Source organism: Nyctibius grandis, chromosome 11 (assembly GCF_013368605.1).
Source record: "Nyctibius grandis isolate bNycGra1 chromosome 11, bNycGra1.pri, whole genome shotgun sequence".
Taxonomy (NCBI): Eukaryota; Metazoa; Chordata; class Aves; order Nyctibiiformes; family Nyctibiidae; genus Nyctibius; species Nyctibius grandis.
In genome coordinates, this window is record NC_090668.1 from 25,930,847 (window position 1) to 25,947,369 (window position 16,523).

Sequence of the window (16,523 nt, forward strand, 5' to 3'; positions counted from 1 at the left end):
ACAGATACCTCAGGGGGGGTGTCAAGAGGAGGGGACCAGACTCTTCTCAGTGGTGCCCAGCGACAGGACAAGGGGCAACAGGCACAAGCTGAAACATGGGAAGTTCCATCTGAACATGAGGAGGAACTTCTTTGGTGTGAGGGTGCCAGAGCCCTGGCACAGGCTGCCCAGGGAGGGGGGGAGTCTCCTTCTGTGGAGATATTCAAACCTGCCTGGACACGACCCTGTGCAACATGCTCTGGGTGATCCTGCTTGGGCAGGGGTTGGACTGGATGATCTCCGGAGGTCCCTTCCAACCCTTGACCATTCTGTGATTCTGTGCTGTTTGTGTAGTTTGTTCTTGTCATTTCTTAATGTTGTGCTGAATGTAAAGATTCAAATTCTGTCTTAATAATTTGCTGAAATGTGCTTGTTCCTAAAAGTTGGGCTTGCTTGTGGTAGCATGCACTGAATTGGACAGTTGGTGTTTAAATTTGCTCTTTTTTCCCGTTGGTAGTTCCACGTCCAAGGGGCAGAGCTGTATCCTGATACTAGGTCAAGAGCCTGACCGTAGCGTGCTCTTAGGTTAGAGTCATGTTGCTTCTTGTCTGTCTTCCTCTGTCTGCACTGCTCAATCTGTCAAGAGTTTTGAAATCTTTTGATTGGCTTTTGGATCATCTTTGCCTAATTAACGAGTTGTTTCTTCCTTCTTTGCAATTTGGCCGTGCTCCCACGGTAATCACAACGATTGCTTGTACACAAAAGCAATGTATCGCAAACACGGCGTGTGTGTATTAACGCTGGTTTACAGCTAAGAGAAGATCAGGCAGCGTGTGATGAAGTACATCTCTGCTCACTGGGGACCATTGATCTATCAGCTCATGGACTTTTGCTTACAGTTATTAAGATGAGCGCGTAGGAAGTTCATAGACAGCGTAAGAAGAAATGTTGGAGGCCTTTTTGTTCTTAGTCTGAACTGACAGTGTTAAAACCACCCAACCAGCCTCCCCTCAACCCCAAAGCCTTCCTCCTTGCCTTTATCCTTTTATAGAATCATAGAATGGTTTGGGTTGGGAGGACCTTAAAGCCCATCCAGTCCCACCCCCCTGCCACGGGCAGGGACACCTTCCACCAGCCCAGGTTGCTCCCAGCCCCATCCAACCTGGCCTTGAGCACTGCCAGGGAGGGGGCAGCCACAGCTGCTCTGGGCAACCTGGGCCAGTGTCTTAGGCGGATTCTAGTTAGGAGTAGGTTCGTTAACTGTAATGTTCACAACGCAGTTGCTCGTGATGCTCAGGTTTCTGCGGTAATTTTAACAGTTATGAGTTGGAAGTGGCTATTTCTGTTGTCAAAAATTTTTATTCAAGCAGAGGCTCTTTACTGTCCTGTAAATGTCGTAGAACTACAGCTTGTGAAGAAAACTGGAGTTATGAAAGATTCCATGTCAGCACTGAAGAATGTACGTGTTCATTTTCTGCCATTTTAATGTCTAATGCTTTAATTTGGCCACTGAGCATGATGAAACTGAATACAGAAGTTAGAAACCCACTTTTCAAGATCACATGTCACTCTTTAGCAAAAATAAGTCTTGTGTTGATACCAACCAGTAACGGACAGAGGAAAAGGATGGAGTTTTGGGACCTTTGCTGTTTTGCTAACAGTTATTTTGCTCCTTCCTTCTTTCCAACGCTTGCAAAAATCCATATTATGTGCTTGATTCTTATCTTTCAATTGGGGATGCTGCAAGACCAAAACAAGCGAAAAGATGAGCAGCTGAAAGGGAAAAAGATTGCTTGGGAAATTTGAGGTTAGACTTTTTCTTTAGATAATTGCTGTTTAACTTCCTTGGATAATTAAGTTTTAAATGAAGGTAGCTTTACTTAAATGTTCAGCAGCCTTGTTCTTCAATTAAAGGTGCTGGAGTTCACAGCAAATGTTCGCAAAGACCTTCCAGAACTTCTCTGATAAAGCCAGAACTGATCGTTTCTAGGGTAAAGCAAATAATACATGGGAGGAAAATAAAACCAACAGATGAAGACCGCCTTTAACCATTGAAAAATATGAAATAATAACTTGAATTCATTCAGCTCTCTGGTCTGCAGTGCATTATTTAACTTTGCTAATTCATCTTCTGTTGATTACAGTATATAATTCTGATCTTTCCATTTATAACTAAAAATAGGTATAAAATTATATTGAAGACCAAACATTATAACGGATTTTCTTTGTTAATTGTATACATTGTGTTTCTATTTCCTGCTAATTCTTACAGCAATAACATGAGTGGCCATCATCTTAAGCCCTGTGTGTTTCTCATTTGAAGAAATGTAATTAAAAATGTATTAAAATAAAACTAGATGTTGGATACTGTAGGCATGACAGTCTAACTAGACATTGACTTGAGGCTGCATGCTGCACCCTAGCCCAGATGGTGCTTTTGGACGTTACAGTAGAACATATTATTGGAAAAAAAAAGGAAATATATGCATATAAAAATAGAAAAAGTTCTTTATGTAACTTAATGCTTTTAAAAAGCTTTACTATTGCTGGTATTTTCACAAAAGTTGCTGTTTGGTATGTATTACCTGTTCTTGCCCATCTAGCTTTGGAGCAACTGATAATGAACTGCATGTGGCTGTTGCATATAACGTGATAAAATGTACAGATCTTGTAGCGTTGTCATACAAGAAAGAGAGAAAAGTAATTTTGTGAGATTGCTGCTGTTAGTATTTATACTAAGTCAATGTCTGTTCTATTGTTGGTTCCAACCTACCACATGCTGTTTTTAACAAAATATCTGAAGTCTCACCCTGAAATATTCACTCATCTGTCACTCAAGGATGAGTCAGGAAGTGTATTATAGTAAAACAAAAAATGATAAGTTTATCGAGTGTTAAATACACAATATAGTTATTCATAACCTTATAAAATTATTAAGAATAACGAAATTGAATCGCAAGCTTCTTACAGCTTCCACTTCAATGCAGGTGTTGATGAGCGTGTTGAACAGTTCTCTGGGGAGATGCTTCTCTTTTTTTTTAAATTGAATTTTATTTTTTTAAAAAGCTACTTTCATTGCCATCGTGTGTGGTTCTGTGCTGCAGTGGTGCCTGCAGCCCTGGTGAGGGGATGTGTTTTAGGTATAAGCACTATCTTGGAGATGTTTAACACTTCTTTGATTTTTCAGCAGGTGCCTTAGTTCTTCAGTGCTGTTTGTTTGGTTGTGGAGCACTATGGCACAGAGCTGAAGGACTTGAAAACCACATTTCATATTGTGTGTCTCATGAGTTGTCTGCATATTATGTACCTGGTGCATTTAACTCCATTAAATATCTCACTGAACCACGAGAAGTTGCATGTGTTGTACTTCTCAGTCACTCTGTGTACTTTTACCAGCTAATCCATGATCTTGTGCATTAAAGGAAATAAAAAAGTGATTGATGAGAATTCCTAAGAGTTTTTTTATTTAATATCAAAGAAATTTCGTTTAATATCAAAGAAATTTCACGTTACCATGACTGATAGTCTTAAGCTGCTTTGTCTCAGCTTTGCTGTTATCAGTGTCACCTTTTTAATGTACACTTTATATGCATATAAAGTTTGTTTATTGTATTTCTATTTACAGGAGGGATTAAATGGCAACTTTCTTGTTGGCTCTAAAATTGTTTACAGAAACAGATGTGTGTCGTACTATTGGGCTTGCTATAAAAATGTGTGTGCATATATGCAGACACTTTAATGAAAGGAGATAGTTCTGTTAATTATTCTCTATAATCTGCTGCTTTTAAAGTGATGATCTCTTGTTTTCTTCTAGCATCAGATAATAGTCAGCGATTTCGAGAAACCTGCTTTGCATTTGCACTGACGCCACAACAAGTGCAGCAGATCAGCAGCTCAATGTGAGTGAGTTTGATCAGTAATAATGTATTTAAATAAATTTTAAAAAGAAACTAGTTTACCCTATGTTTCCTTTTGAAATGTTATCTTAAAGACTGGGTAGTGCCTCAGAGAATACTCTTCTGGGGAATTCTTTTCTCCTTTTTGTGTAAGCTGATGGAGAGGAAAGGGGTGAGGAAGAGAGAATTAAATACCACCACTGTCCAGGGAGTACTGGGCAGGCTTCTCTTGTACTAAGCGCTGTACAAATACACACCTCCCTTTCCTGCAGCCCTTTCTCGCCATCACTCAGATCCTTTGTCGAGTTCTGTTTATTCACTATATAAAGGTGGTACTTCATAGTGACCCATCAGAATTTCCTTTATAGTGTACAAAAAAAAGGGAATGGTAGAGGTCAGATGAGAATGTAATTGATTTATTTACCTTGAAAGATAAAGAGTGTACCTTTTAGTGTGTCTTGAGAGTGGTGGTTTGGCCGACCAGAAGAAGGAGAGTGTGGTGCACATTGTATATACTGGCAAGTGTGGTTTACATGCATTGAACTTACAGCAAATCCTGAGAAAATATTGATGAACTTCTTGTGTAAACAGTGTTTTAACTTGTGTTCTGTTGTTTCTAGGGATATTTCTGGGACCAAATGTGACTTCACAGTACAGGTCCAGCTAAGGTATGTGTTTGTATCGCCTGTTCTTGATGCTGTGTTTTTTAAAATATGTCAGATATATGCTCCCCAGCAGGTGGGACTTTCCTTTATGGAGAAGAATCTCATCCTAGTGTTTTCTTGAGAAAAGCTTGCTGTTGGCTGCTTTGAAAAGGGCAGCCTTAACTACTTGTCCTTGTTATATGAAGGACATATAACCTCCTGAAGGGAGGTTGTAGTAAAGTGGGAGACAGCCTCTTCTCCCAGGCAACTAGTGGTAGGACAAGAGGACACAGCCTCAAACTTCGCCAGGGGAGGTTCAGGTTGGCCATTAGGAAGCATTTCTTCTCAGCAAGGGTCATTAGCCATTGGAAGGAGCTGCCCAGGGAGGTGGTGGAGTCACCATCTCTGGAGGGGTTTAAGAAAAGACTGGACATGGCACTTAGTGCCCTGGTCTAGTTGCCATGGTGGTGTCAAGGCACAATGGTTGGACTTGATGATCCCAGAGGGCTCTTCCAACCTGGTTGATTCTGTGATATGCAGCTTTCCTGAAGTTGCTGCAGGCCTGATGTCTGGCATGTCAGAAGACTGCCTGTACCTAGCTGTAGCCAGCTGATTTTCTTCAGTTCGTTATTTTAGATTCTGCATGTGCTGCTTTTTTTAACTCCACATCTGTCAGATTCCAGGTGCCTGCGCCTTCAAAATCTACATGCAGGGAGGGTTATTTTTCCTAGCAGAGATGTCAAACACGGTATTTCCTGGGCATGGCAACCCAAGGTCTACTTTTCTTTAGACAGTGGGAGGCAAGACATCAGGAATGACCAGATATTTTAGAGGTTTTGACAAATGTGTTGTAAGTTGTACGTATGGTCTAGTTGACAGGGTGGTGTCAGGGCAACAGTAGGACTCGATGATCCCTGAGGTCTCTTCCAACCTGGATGATTCTGTGATTCTGTATCCCTGTATTTCTGCAGAGGGCTGTGAGCAGAGCTGACTTCAGAGCTTGCTACTGTAAAGGTGGCTGTCTTGCCTTTCATCCCCCTGGTCATGTCTGCATCATGAGCTGCTAACTCACCGTACACAAAGCGATTGCTTTTGGGTCTTGTTAGGATACCTTCTGCTCATCAGCAGGTTGTGTTGGCTTGGTGTGGGGTCAGATGGGCAAAGGAACAAGGAGAGCATGAGGGAAAATGGGGACAGAAGGTAGGTCCCCCTTTCTGAGAGCAGCAGCCTGTTAGACTCAGCTGCATTGAACAGCTATGCCCTGATGGGATGGTAAATTTGGGTGGATGGGGCAGGTTCCCTGGAAGAAATCCAGTGGAGTTGAGAGGCTCTTTCTGGTCCTTTGAATGCTTATTGTCCGTGATCTTGGCCTACACATTCTGTAGGACAAGGAAGGGTGTTGTCTTATTTTGGTTCCAGCAGCAAATAAGCCTGTCTGAACTTCAGTAAATAAATAAAACTAACTGAGCTTAAGTAATAGGCTTGACATAGGCATGAAGAGAGTGTGTGATGCTGTGGCTAAACAGCTGGCTGGTTTATTGAAGTTGGAGGAGGGACAGTTGAAGAGCCTGTATGTTTTGTCCTTTGTGAAACCCTGTTCTTGTATGAAGAGGTCAGGCTGGAGAAATGGTAGGAAAGAAATTCGGATTATCTGTCTTTTGTAACAGGAACGTGCATTTCTGAACGAGTCAGAGTCAATCTGAGGAATTCAGGAAATCTGAGGAGGAACCTACAGCCGTCTTGATCCAAACCTGTACTTTTGGGGGGCTTTCTTAATGATCTGTACAGCTAATTTTAGGACTGTGTTTAGCACTATTTGTTATGCTTTCATAACTCAGTGGAAAAAAAAATTCCTTCTAGAAGGAGGTGATCTTTAAATCACTTTAGAAGTGAAAGATGATGGAAGCTCTTTGCTTTTAGGTTTTGTTTATCAGAAACCAGTTGTCCACAAGAAGATCACTTCCCACCCAATCTGTGTGTGAAAGTAAATGGGAAACCATGCAGCCTTCCAGTAAGTAAGATGTTATTTTGTTATGCATAATTGGATAGCATTATTAGGAACTGTCTGTCAGAAATTAGCCTGAGAATTTATCCTAACCTTTGTTTTCACATTTTGGAGCGTTTGAATGAAGATGGATAGATGAATGGAAAAGATAGTTAAGTAAATAGTTTCTCAGGAGACCAGCCAGTAGATCCAGAAGATTAATTTTCAAAAAAAGTGACAGTAAATTCTTATGTTTGACAAAAATCTGGCTGAAATTGAACTCTGTTTTGGAGGTTGTTCAGGGAATAAACCATTGCTGACCAACAGGACTAATGAGAAAAATGCCATTTTATAGTGCTGGGGCAGCGCACAGGATTAGACTGGGCAGCGTTGGCCAGGCAGGTTGAATAGCAGTACTGAGAAAGGAGAGATGACAGAGGTGCCTTTTAATATTCCAGTGGGTAGGGTTGGGGTTTGGAAAGTGCAAGGCTCTGTGTAAGGAGAAAGGGCTTGTAAAACACCTGATACTTTATTGTCTGAGATACAGAGATATATCTCTATATATCTTTAACTTGAAGAGGGAGCCTGGTTCAGGTGAGACACGGCTTTTATTGGGACAGGGTTGTGGTGAGAGGGGAAGAAGGTAAAAGTAGTATTTATTTTTTTTTTTTGTGCTGAGAGGAAAAAATACTTTGCTTTCTAGGGCTATCTTCCACCAACCAAAAATGGTGTTGAACCAAAGCGACCTAGCCGACCAATCAACATTACCTCACTCGTCAGGTTATCTACGACGGTACCAAACACAATCGTTGTTTCATGGACTGCAGAGATTGGAAGAGTAAGTAACCTTGGTACATAATGCTGTCTCAAGCTTGTTAGCTTCTGCTCTGGCATCTGTTTGAAAGATGTGAAAGATAAGCAAGTTTAATGGTGCAGAAAATACTTCATGGTTTAGCAGTAGACTGTTCCTTCTTTTGATTGTATTGCTTTATGCTAGGCTTTATGCCCTCAGATTTTTTGGTGTGATCTCTCCCTCTTCACCCTCCACCCACCTAGCTTTGTGACTCGTTGAGGGCCCAGATAATACGATGAAGACATCCTGTAAAACTTTTTTTTTTGCTTGTTTATTTGTCTTAACTTCAGACTTTAAGCTCTTCCTGATTTTAGGGACTTGACAAACCTTATCTTGGCTTCAACTTGTAACTAGCATGTGACCTTCAGTACAGAGTGGTCTTTCATAGCCGTGTAAATGTGGACACAAAGCATTTACTCAGTGGGGCCCAGGGGATTTCATTTGCCTTTTTTACATTTCTGTTCTCACAACTGCTATCCTTAATATTTAAAAAGTCACGTTTTCATAACTTTTTTGTGTCTGTGGGGAGAATTTTACAATTGGTATTATAAAATCGCTGATGATCCACTGGACTATTTAAATCTGGAACATGCTGCAAAAAGTTACTTCAATAAATTAGTCCATGAATTCGTACGCTGCTTTCACTGATGGCAAAAAAACCTGCTGGATATGCACTACAGAGTCAACGTGTACTTGAAAAACGGTGGCTTTGCCACTGCAACCATCTTGTTTTCAGAAGTCCTGAGATGAAACCTTGTCCAAGAATTTGTCAGTGCGCAAAGCCCAGGATTCCTGAACCAGCGTGGAAAAATGCTTACAGCCCAATCATGCACAATAGCCAGTTATAAAACATCACGGTGGTGTTTCATGATGAATTTCTTGTGGAGCGTAAAAGTCTCCATTCAGATTATAGAATAAATGATGGCTGAATGATTTTTTTTTTTAAAACCTTCTTTTATCTAATGAGAACGGCAGGTATCAGAAATAAGAATTTAAAAATGAACGTGTTTTGGTTTACATTGCAGAAGTGCCTGCACGCAGGTTGATGAATCCTGGTTATTACTCTGAATATAGTGCTGAGGATTTAGGGAAAAGAAATGTCTCTTGTGAACTAGCTGGTTTCTCAGGCTTCATAATATTTCAGTTATGAAAAGCGTGTTGGCTACCTTCTAGTTTACAATACAAAACTGAAGAGAGTGGCAAATTCTTAGTGTATTTCATGAGAACTAGATGCTGGTCAGAACTTGGCTACTCATAAGATGTAACGCATCTTAATGTGAGTATTTGATACATTGACAGTTAAATGTGAGGAATTATTTTATATTTGGATGTGCCTGTGTGGTACAAAGTTTGAATTCCCCTCCTCCCCCTCCCTGAAGAGTCAGTTGCGTGTCTTAACTGGTGTACTCTACCTTTCCTGAAGTCATAATTGTGCTTTTTACACAATCTGTTTCAAGAGCCTTCTGTACCAGATGCCTTGGGCAAGTTCCTAGCTTTGTAGATTCAAGCTGTCGGTAAATAATTTTACAATGTTAATTACCATTTTTCTAACTTCTATACTAATTGAGGCATTAAACAAACAAGTTAAAGCAGTAGTGGTTTTTAACGATGTGAGAAGCATTCGTTGTAAGAATAAAATATTTACAATGTGGTGTTTCTGATGCTATTTCAGTTTGTGTAATTTTATGGTAAGATATATTACTGAAATCCCATCTTCGGATTCTGGTGGCCTCCTAAATAATGGTAGATGTCACAGTTGTATGGAAATTTTTTTGTTCTGTTAGTGGAAACATACATGGGAGTTGCTAGGGGAAGATGTAAGTTTTTCAATATGAAGCGTGTGAGTGTGGCTACAGGTTTAGCAAATGCTATTTATATCAAAAAGCAATTGATATACACTAATGGGAGAACACAAATTTTATCCTTTCCAAGGGGAAGAGAGGGGTGTTGCTGCTGAACGCTTAGTACAATATCACATTGTTAGAAAGACAGTTGTTACCTGCTGTTGTTAGTAGCTTACAAGAAAAAGGAGAGCTTCAGAAATCTGGGAGTGGTGACTTCTTGCCTGCTCCAGCTGGATTCACTAGAGTACATTTTGGCCCCACTGAACTCTTAAACTCTTTAACTGCCTTACTTATGTTAAGCTTTGGCAGTGGAGTTAGCATTTTATCGACAGTAAGTGCAGGAAGATAAGAAAAAGAAAGTAGAACAGTGCTGGCAGACTGAATAGGAAATACTGCAGATGATGCATCTTTTTATGTATTGCTTTTGAAGAGGCATCACTGCTCATTTTTCCTATTTTGGAAACAAAATTAGCTTTTATTAAAAAAAAAAAAAATTGATTACATTTGACCTGACAGCTTCCCTTAAATCTATTGACACAACTGCAGTACCTAACATTATTGATGTAAAATTACCCTTCTTAAATGAGCTGTAGATTGCATGTCCCGAGTTAGATGTAAAACTTCCAGAAGTGCCCCAAATGCTGTTTTAATGGCTCTGTTTGCAGCTAAATCTAATCTCAGGGAAGCGTGAAGTCACTTTTGTTGCATCTCTAAAACTGCAGCCCTGTGAACTTTCTGAAGCACGGTGGGTTTTCCCTAGCCTGAAAACTTTGCTGTCTTAAAGCCTTGTAACTGCTTTAGAAACACAGTGCCCTGTAATCACATAACAAATTGCATAAGCATTGTGTAAAATACAAGCTGTCTTTTGATTAAAGCAGTTTTTACTTTGCTCTTTTGTTCTGTTTTCTAGAACTACTCCATGGCAGTCTATCTTGTAAAGCAGCTGTCCTCTACGGTGTTACTGCAGAGGTTGCGAGCGAAAGGAATACGGAACCCCGATCATTCTAGAGCACTAAGTATGTCTGATGTACTGCTTGTTTAAAGAGGAAAAATAGCTTTTGTAAAAGGAGATTTGAAATAGGACTGTACTAACTGAGGTTTGGACTTCCTACAATTCTCTGGGGTTTGAGAATCTGATAGTGGTGTTCTTTGTATTCAGTTCCAATTCAAAGACTCAGAGGCCTTTGTTTGTACTAGGAGCCAGTCCAGGAACCCTGTTGACACTGGGAAGGGAAAAATGCAAGAGAATCTCTTTCAGTTCAGCCATACTGGCTTTGTTTCTTCAGAATAGAACAACTGTATTTATATAGTTAACTGGTAATTCAGTACCTCAGGCAAGCTGAACTAAATGCCTGATACTGAACCTTGATGCTGACACACTGGAGGAAAGTCTCCGTCAACACAGTTTTTGTTCCTTTGGCACAGTACTGTGGAGTGGGCTCCTGGAGAGAGCCTGTCTAGCACAATATTCCTCGCAACCCCCTTCCAAATTTAAGTGTGAGGTTTGCTGCTTTGTTGTTTTCTCTGACAACGACATGTTGGTATAAGCTTATGTAATAAAAATGCAAGCAAAAACTGCTGCATGTTTCTTTTTCAGGGAGAGGGTGAAAATACCAACACCTGGCAGCTGATGGTCATACTCTTTAATGCTCAGATAATGTGTATTGTACACAGCACAGGCAGGACCTTCTCCAAAAGGGAGGAAATTAGTCCACCAGTAAATGCTACAAAGCCAGTGGTATATAGTTCTGGGCATTAGCTTGTGCTAATGCAGGATGATGATTTAAATGCACAAAAAGCTAGAGAGTTTCCAGGTGGCTACTGCTCTGTGTATACAAGGTGAGAATAAGGGTGTAGGTCTGGTTCATAGAGCAGAAAGGACGTGGATCTGCCTTGTTCATTTAACCAATGACTGCTTATAAACCAGTCCTTACAAGGAGAAGTAGAGGATGGGTAGAGATGAAAGACTTCTGTACTGCTAATACTTCACTGCGGTTATTTAAAACTCACATTTTGTCATAGTACTTCTGATTTCCTATTTCTCAATCTGCTTGTCAATTTTAAATCACAGGATTGCTTGATGAGTATTTCAGAAGTTTACAGTGGGGCTTGTCCATGTGAGAGTTACTAACACATTTTTTAATGTGCTTGAAGTTAACACAAGTCAACGTGGCTCATCTTGTCAGTAGATTTTAAATATCTGTCAATTGCAAAATTGCTTCTATATCAAAAGAGGTGTCTGTATATAAATACATTTCCTAGGCATCTTGGTTTAAGAGGAGCTTTTCCTGATTTTTGCTTTCTTAAATCTTGTTGCTTATGATCTTTCTAGAGAGTAAAGACTGCTTAGGTTACATGTTTATTGTGTGAGTGAAACCATAGTCACTGCTGCTTGCTTCCAATAGATTTAGCAAACTGGAAGTTTAGCACACAGTTTGTCTTGTTTTATTTCTCTATCACCCAATTTGTGTTTTAAATCAACTAAAAATAAACCTTTTCTTCTTTGAAATAACAGTTAAAGAGAAACTGACCGCTGATCCAGACAGTGAAATAGCAACAACAAGCTTAAGAGTTTCTCTTCTTTGTCCAGTAAGTTGTTTTTTTGTTTTCTTTTTTTTTTTTTTTTTTTATTCCCTCAAAACTGATTCTGATCAAAATGTGGCTGTTTTGGGACATGTATTTGGTAGAAGTTAGCTTGTGTTTACCTGTGTGTTAACTTTGTGGGGATAGGATCCATTGCTGAAGTTATCTGTCACTGTGCTTGAGTGTGTGATATATCCCTGAGAAAATGAGTATCCCATTAACTTGAAAACACTGTTCAAAATTATATGTAAGTGTTCATTTAAATTTGTCACTAGATCATCTAAGCATGTAGTTTGGTCTCTGATTGTGATAAAACCACTGCCAGTGGTTAAGGTAGGTAAATCTGACTTAAAAATAGCTCTTCAGCCAGTGTCTGCAGTCAAAGAATTGAACATCTTTTACCTGAAGTTGTTTATATGCATGTATACACTTTGAGTATTTAATAGCCTCAGATAAAAAACGAAGCAGTGTCCTAGAGGTTGTTCAAAGAAAATTTGTTCCAAATTTAAGTGGGAGAATACAGTTCCAGTGAATACGAAGTGGCAGAGACATACTGTATCTTGACCTACTAATTGTTTTTGAACCAAGTAAATGCAGAGATAAGCAGTAGTTTATACCTGGGTTTATGTTATCATTGGTAAACTGCATTGTATTAATATTATCTGCGCTTTTTTTAATCTTTGGGACTTAGTGCTCTTGTTTCAGGTACATGCACCTTCAGAATATTTGCTGTCTGTATTGATTGACACAGTGTCTTTATTGCAGTATAACTTTTTAACCTGTTTTCAAGATTAAGGATACAGCTGTTTCCTGGTTTGACTCAATCTGCTCAAGCGTGACATGAAGTTTTCAGTTTTGAAATCTAAAGAAGAAAACTGACTTTATTCTTGCAAAATTGAAACTTATTTCTTAGGTTATTAAATATGTTCTTAAACTCTACCAGTGTAAAGATAAACTTTTGGATATATAACTGCCTCGTAAAAAGCACAATTGACATTGTGGTTACTTTGAATGTGTGTATTAGGTTATTGTAAATATTTAAATGTGGTATTTTCATGATCTTTAATCTTAAGACTTCCTCCATATCAACATAGATGCTAACTAAATAATAACACATTCATGAGGAAGGTAAAACTCATCTGTAAGAAAGATGTAGGGATTGCATTTGCAAAATAAAATCCTGATCTGTAAACTTAGAACCTAATAACCTGTGAGCTTATAAACCTGGGAACTTGTGTGTCACATCGAAATTGCTGCAGATTTGGAATGCTGAAGCGTTTCAGGTCCACACCTGGCAGCCTGTTTTGCTGAGCTGTTGAATTTTTGTTGTGCTGTTAGTACTTTGTTATTCTAGAAAGCACAACAATAGCCCTGATGGGGTTTTTTGTCGTTCTTTAGGCACAATATTCTTACCACTTAAAATTAGTTTCCAAGACAGACAAAAATACTAATCCGTTAGTAGGAATTAAATGGCTGTAAGAGTTTAGAAGTGCCTATGTATTAATTTGTTATCTTAAATTAATCTTCATGCATCTTCTGGAATTACAGATTTTTACTTCAGTCGTACTCGATTTGTCAAAACTGCCACTTCAGGCAGTTGTGTTGCTTTATAGATCATTCCGTGGGAGTTTTCTGACACACTTCTGTTTGTCCTGATTGCTTCCATTACTGATAAAAGTTCTGCAGTGCTCTTAGGTGCATTTTTTCTCTTGATGACTGCGATTCAGATGAGTTAGTATTAGAGCAGGAATATCCTCTATAATATTGCTTTTAGGACTGCAAGTTTACTAATACTTAAAGATGTCAAATTCTGTTTTGCTTTCTCAGAGTTCTGCCAGAGGTAAAAACAAAAGAGCAATCAGACATTAGGATGTAGCTCTTCAGAAGCCCTACCTTTGTCAGTATTTCTCTTTGAAATTTGCTTCTCTTCTGATAGACAGACAAAACAAAGTCTATAGTGGATTATTTTGAGCGTATTTGTCTCTGTGTCTTTTTAATAATGTCTACAAAACAGACATACTTGGCTTTTTTTCCAGTATGTCCCTCATTCAGTGCTGTCTGATTTCACTGTAGCTCTTGGAATAATCCATCATTGCAGAAGCTCGTTGAGACAGAGACTGCACCTTTCAACCTGTCCTATGAATAGAAAGGTTATTAACATGATTCAGACCATCCTCGGGTCTGAGTGTAATTTTATTATAGCCTCCATATTTTTACTTGCTGATTTGTAAGCATTTGGCTCACGGAGAATTTTTTTTGTAAATATTTTGTGCTTACTTTCTAATGCTTGTGTAAGACAGTTTATGCTTTGAAAGTACACATTGAAACTGCTGCTTTGGTCTCCAGCAGCAGAACCAAAAATGAAAGAATGATGCTTAGTTAATGTGAGGGTGCTCTTCTCCCATCTCGTTACAGGGGTGATTCTCTTGTGTGTATACTTCAATAAAATAAAATAAAATTCAATAAAATAAATGGAATATAAAGGTTTAGACTTTATAATCTCTGTTTTGCCCTCAGAAGAAGTGCAGATTGAGGCAGCTTCCTCTGAATTTGTTTTGGATTGCTGCTGAGCTTTTTTTAGCACAGAGGCCTGCTCTCCCTCGGAGACCGCGGAGCACGGAGAAAAAGCTGTCCTTAACTATTGGCTCAATCTATCCAAGATACAGCAAGCAAATGGGCTGGACTGAGTCTGTATTTCAGGAAGACACTTGAATTCATGTTCTTTTTTTTTTTCACTTGAAATAAAAATAAATAAATCCACAGGCTCTGCAGCTGGACCAGCTCTTTAACCGAACAAAAATTCCAAATGTAGCATTTTACTGTAGGTTTTGCAGCTTTGTTTACAAATCCTTAACTCCTGGTTTGGGTGCATTTTTTAGCATGAAAAGATAACAATGTTTTGTGTGCTTGTAAAAGAAATTAATGCGGTGTTTCTTTGGCTGCCGGCAGGCAGGAATCAAAACAGTAACAGTGTTGGGAAACAGAGTTTTTCAAAAGTTGGGATGCATCCCTTCTTCTGTGACCTTGTCTTTTGTCAGTTCTGACACAGCTTGGGCAGTGTGGCAGAGCTGATCCAGGAGGTTCAGTGCCAAAAATGGGAAAGGAGACATCAACTTGTTAACGGAGTACGCTGATTCTATCTGCATGCATATGGCTTCGGTTAAATCCGACCGCTGCGTAGAAATTAGAGCTACAGTTTTTATATCAAAAGCTTGTGAAAATGTTTCTGGTTCAAATCTTTTTTTTACTCAGGAGACAGGTATTTATGTTCTTCCTGCAGCATGTGTCTTCGACCTTCCATATTTTTATTTTGCATCACATAGAAGCATTCAGGTTTTATCTCCGGTACCCTTACTCTTGATCCTCGCTAAGCTGGGAGACTCTTATTGTGCCCAAAAGACAAATGAGCCATTGACCTACCATCTGGGAGATAAGAATTCATAACAGACATGGATCAGGGGGCCTTGCTTTGTTGGGGGTTGATTATGTGATAGAAATAATGTGCTTGGTCATGGATTTTGGGGGAGGGGGTGCCAAACACATGGCACATGCAGCACCTCCCGCTGTCTGAGCTCTCCTCCACCATTACTGCAGACTCCCCAGGGAGTTCTCTGCTCCCCTCCCATCTGGTGCCGAGTTTTGTGACAGTGACTGAGAGCCAGAGGGAAGAAAAATAAGCAAGATCCTGCAGTCTAGCTGAATTTGCTGGGAATGGGGTGGAGGGATTTCTGCTTACGGGGGACGCCAAAAAAAAAAGGCATCATGGAGGAAGTAGTGGACTGTGAGTAGAGCCTTTGTTCTTGATATTGTTTTTAGTTTTGATATTCTGAGATTGAGTGCCATCCTGTGGCACCCATCTTGTATTGCTCAGAATCAGTATGCATGACCATGATGCTTGCTTGAGCCGTACTAAAAACAGTTCCTCCTACTATCCACTGCTAGAGTTGGCTGAAGGTTTTCAAATGAAGTCATCGTGGGTATTTTAGTCAAATCTATATAACTTCAAAATACTCAGTATAAATAGTTCTTAATAAAGAAAAAGTCTTGTTTAGACATTCCTACTTTTTACCTTTAGTGTGGTCAGTTAAAGCCTCTCCTAAACTGCAGCATAAGCACTTTGCTAGAAAACAACTGCGTGGGTTTTTTTGAGGAGAGAAAACTTTTTTTCTTTCAGATTAATATGAAATGCCTTTCACTGTCTAATCAATTTTGCATTCAATGTAATCATAGAATCGTAGAATGGTTTGGGTTGGAAGGGACCTTAAAGATCATCTAGTTCCAACCCCCTGCCCTTGGGGACACCTTCCACCAGACCAGGTTGCTCCCAGCCCCATCCAACCTGGCCTTGAACACTGCCAGGGAAGGGGTGGCCACAACTTAATATGTCAATGTTTTATGGTCTGAATTTATCTAATCCAAACTAAAATTTTTCGTGTTGCATGATTTAGCCTAAACACTCCCTGTGCACAGCACTCCTGTGTTACCTGCTCAGCTTAAGCACTGGGCTGTGCTTTTTGTATTAAACTTGTAGAAGCTTTGTGCTGGCCTTGCTGTCCTGGCCTTTCTACAAACTTGAAGGAAAGGATGGTTTGCATCTGAAAGTGTACTTTAGAACTCGTTTTTTTCCTGCCTCATCTTCCCTTAACATTTGCAGACCCTTTGTAGTGTTGAAAAAGTGCAATGGTATTGTGGGGTAGTCAGATATTTGTATTTTACACCAGAAAAAGGCAGTGACATTTC

At 39.6% G+C, this 16,523-nt stretch overlaps 1 protein-coding gene across 1 annotated transcript in view; it reads left to right on the top strand.

Annotated features, from left to right (window-relative positions):
* Window positions 1-16,523, top strand: part of PIAS1 (protein inhibitor of activated STAT 1) — a 64,789-nt gene that overhangs the window by 37,567 nt on the left and 10,699 nt on the right. The window contains exons 3-8 of the mRNA XM_068410119.1: window positions 3,794-3,878; window positions 4,496-4,543; window positions 6,440-6,530; window positions 7,207-7,341; window positions 10,111-10,216; window positions 11,716-11,789. Of these exons, the coding sequence (XP_068266220.1) occupies window positions 3,794-3,878; window positions 4,496-4,543; window positions 6,440-6,530; window positions 7,207-7,341; window positions 10,111-10,216; window positions 11,716-11,789 (539 nt within the window). The remainder of the gene's footprint in view (window positions 1-3,793; window positions 3,879-4,495; window positions 4,544-6,439; window positions 6,531-7,206; window positions 7,342-10,110; window positions 10,217-11,715; window positions 11,790-16,523) is intronic.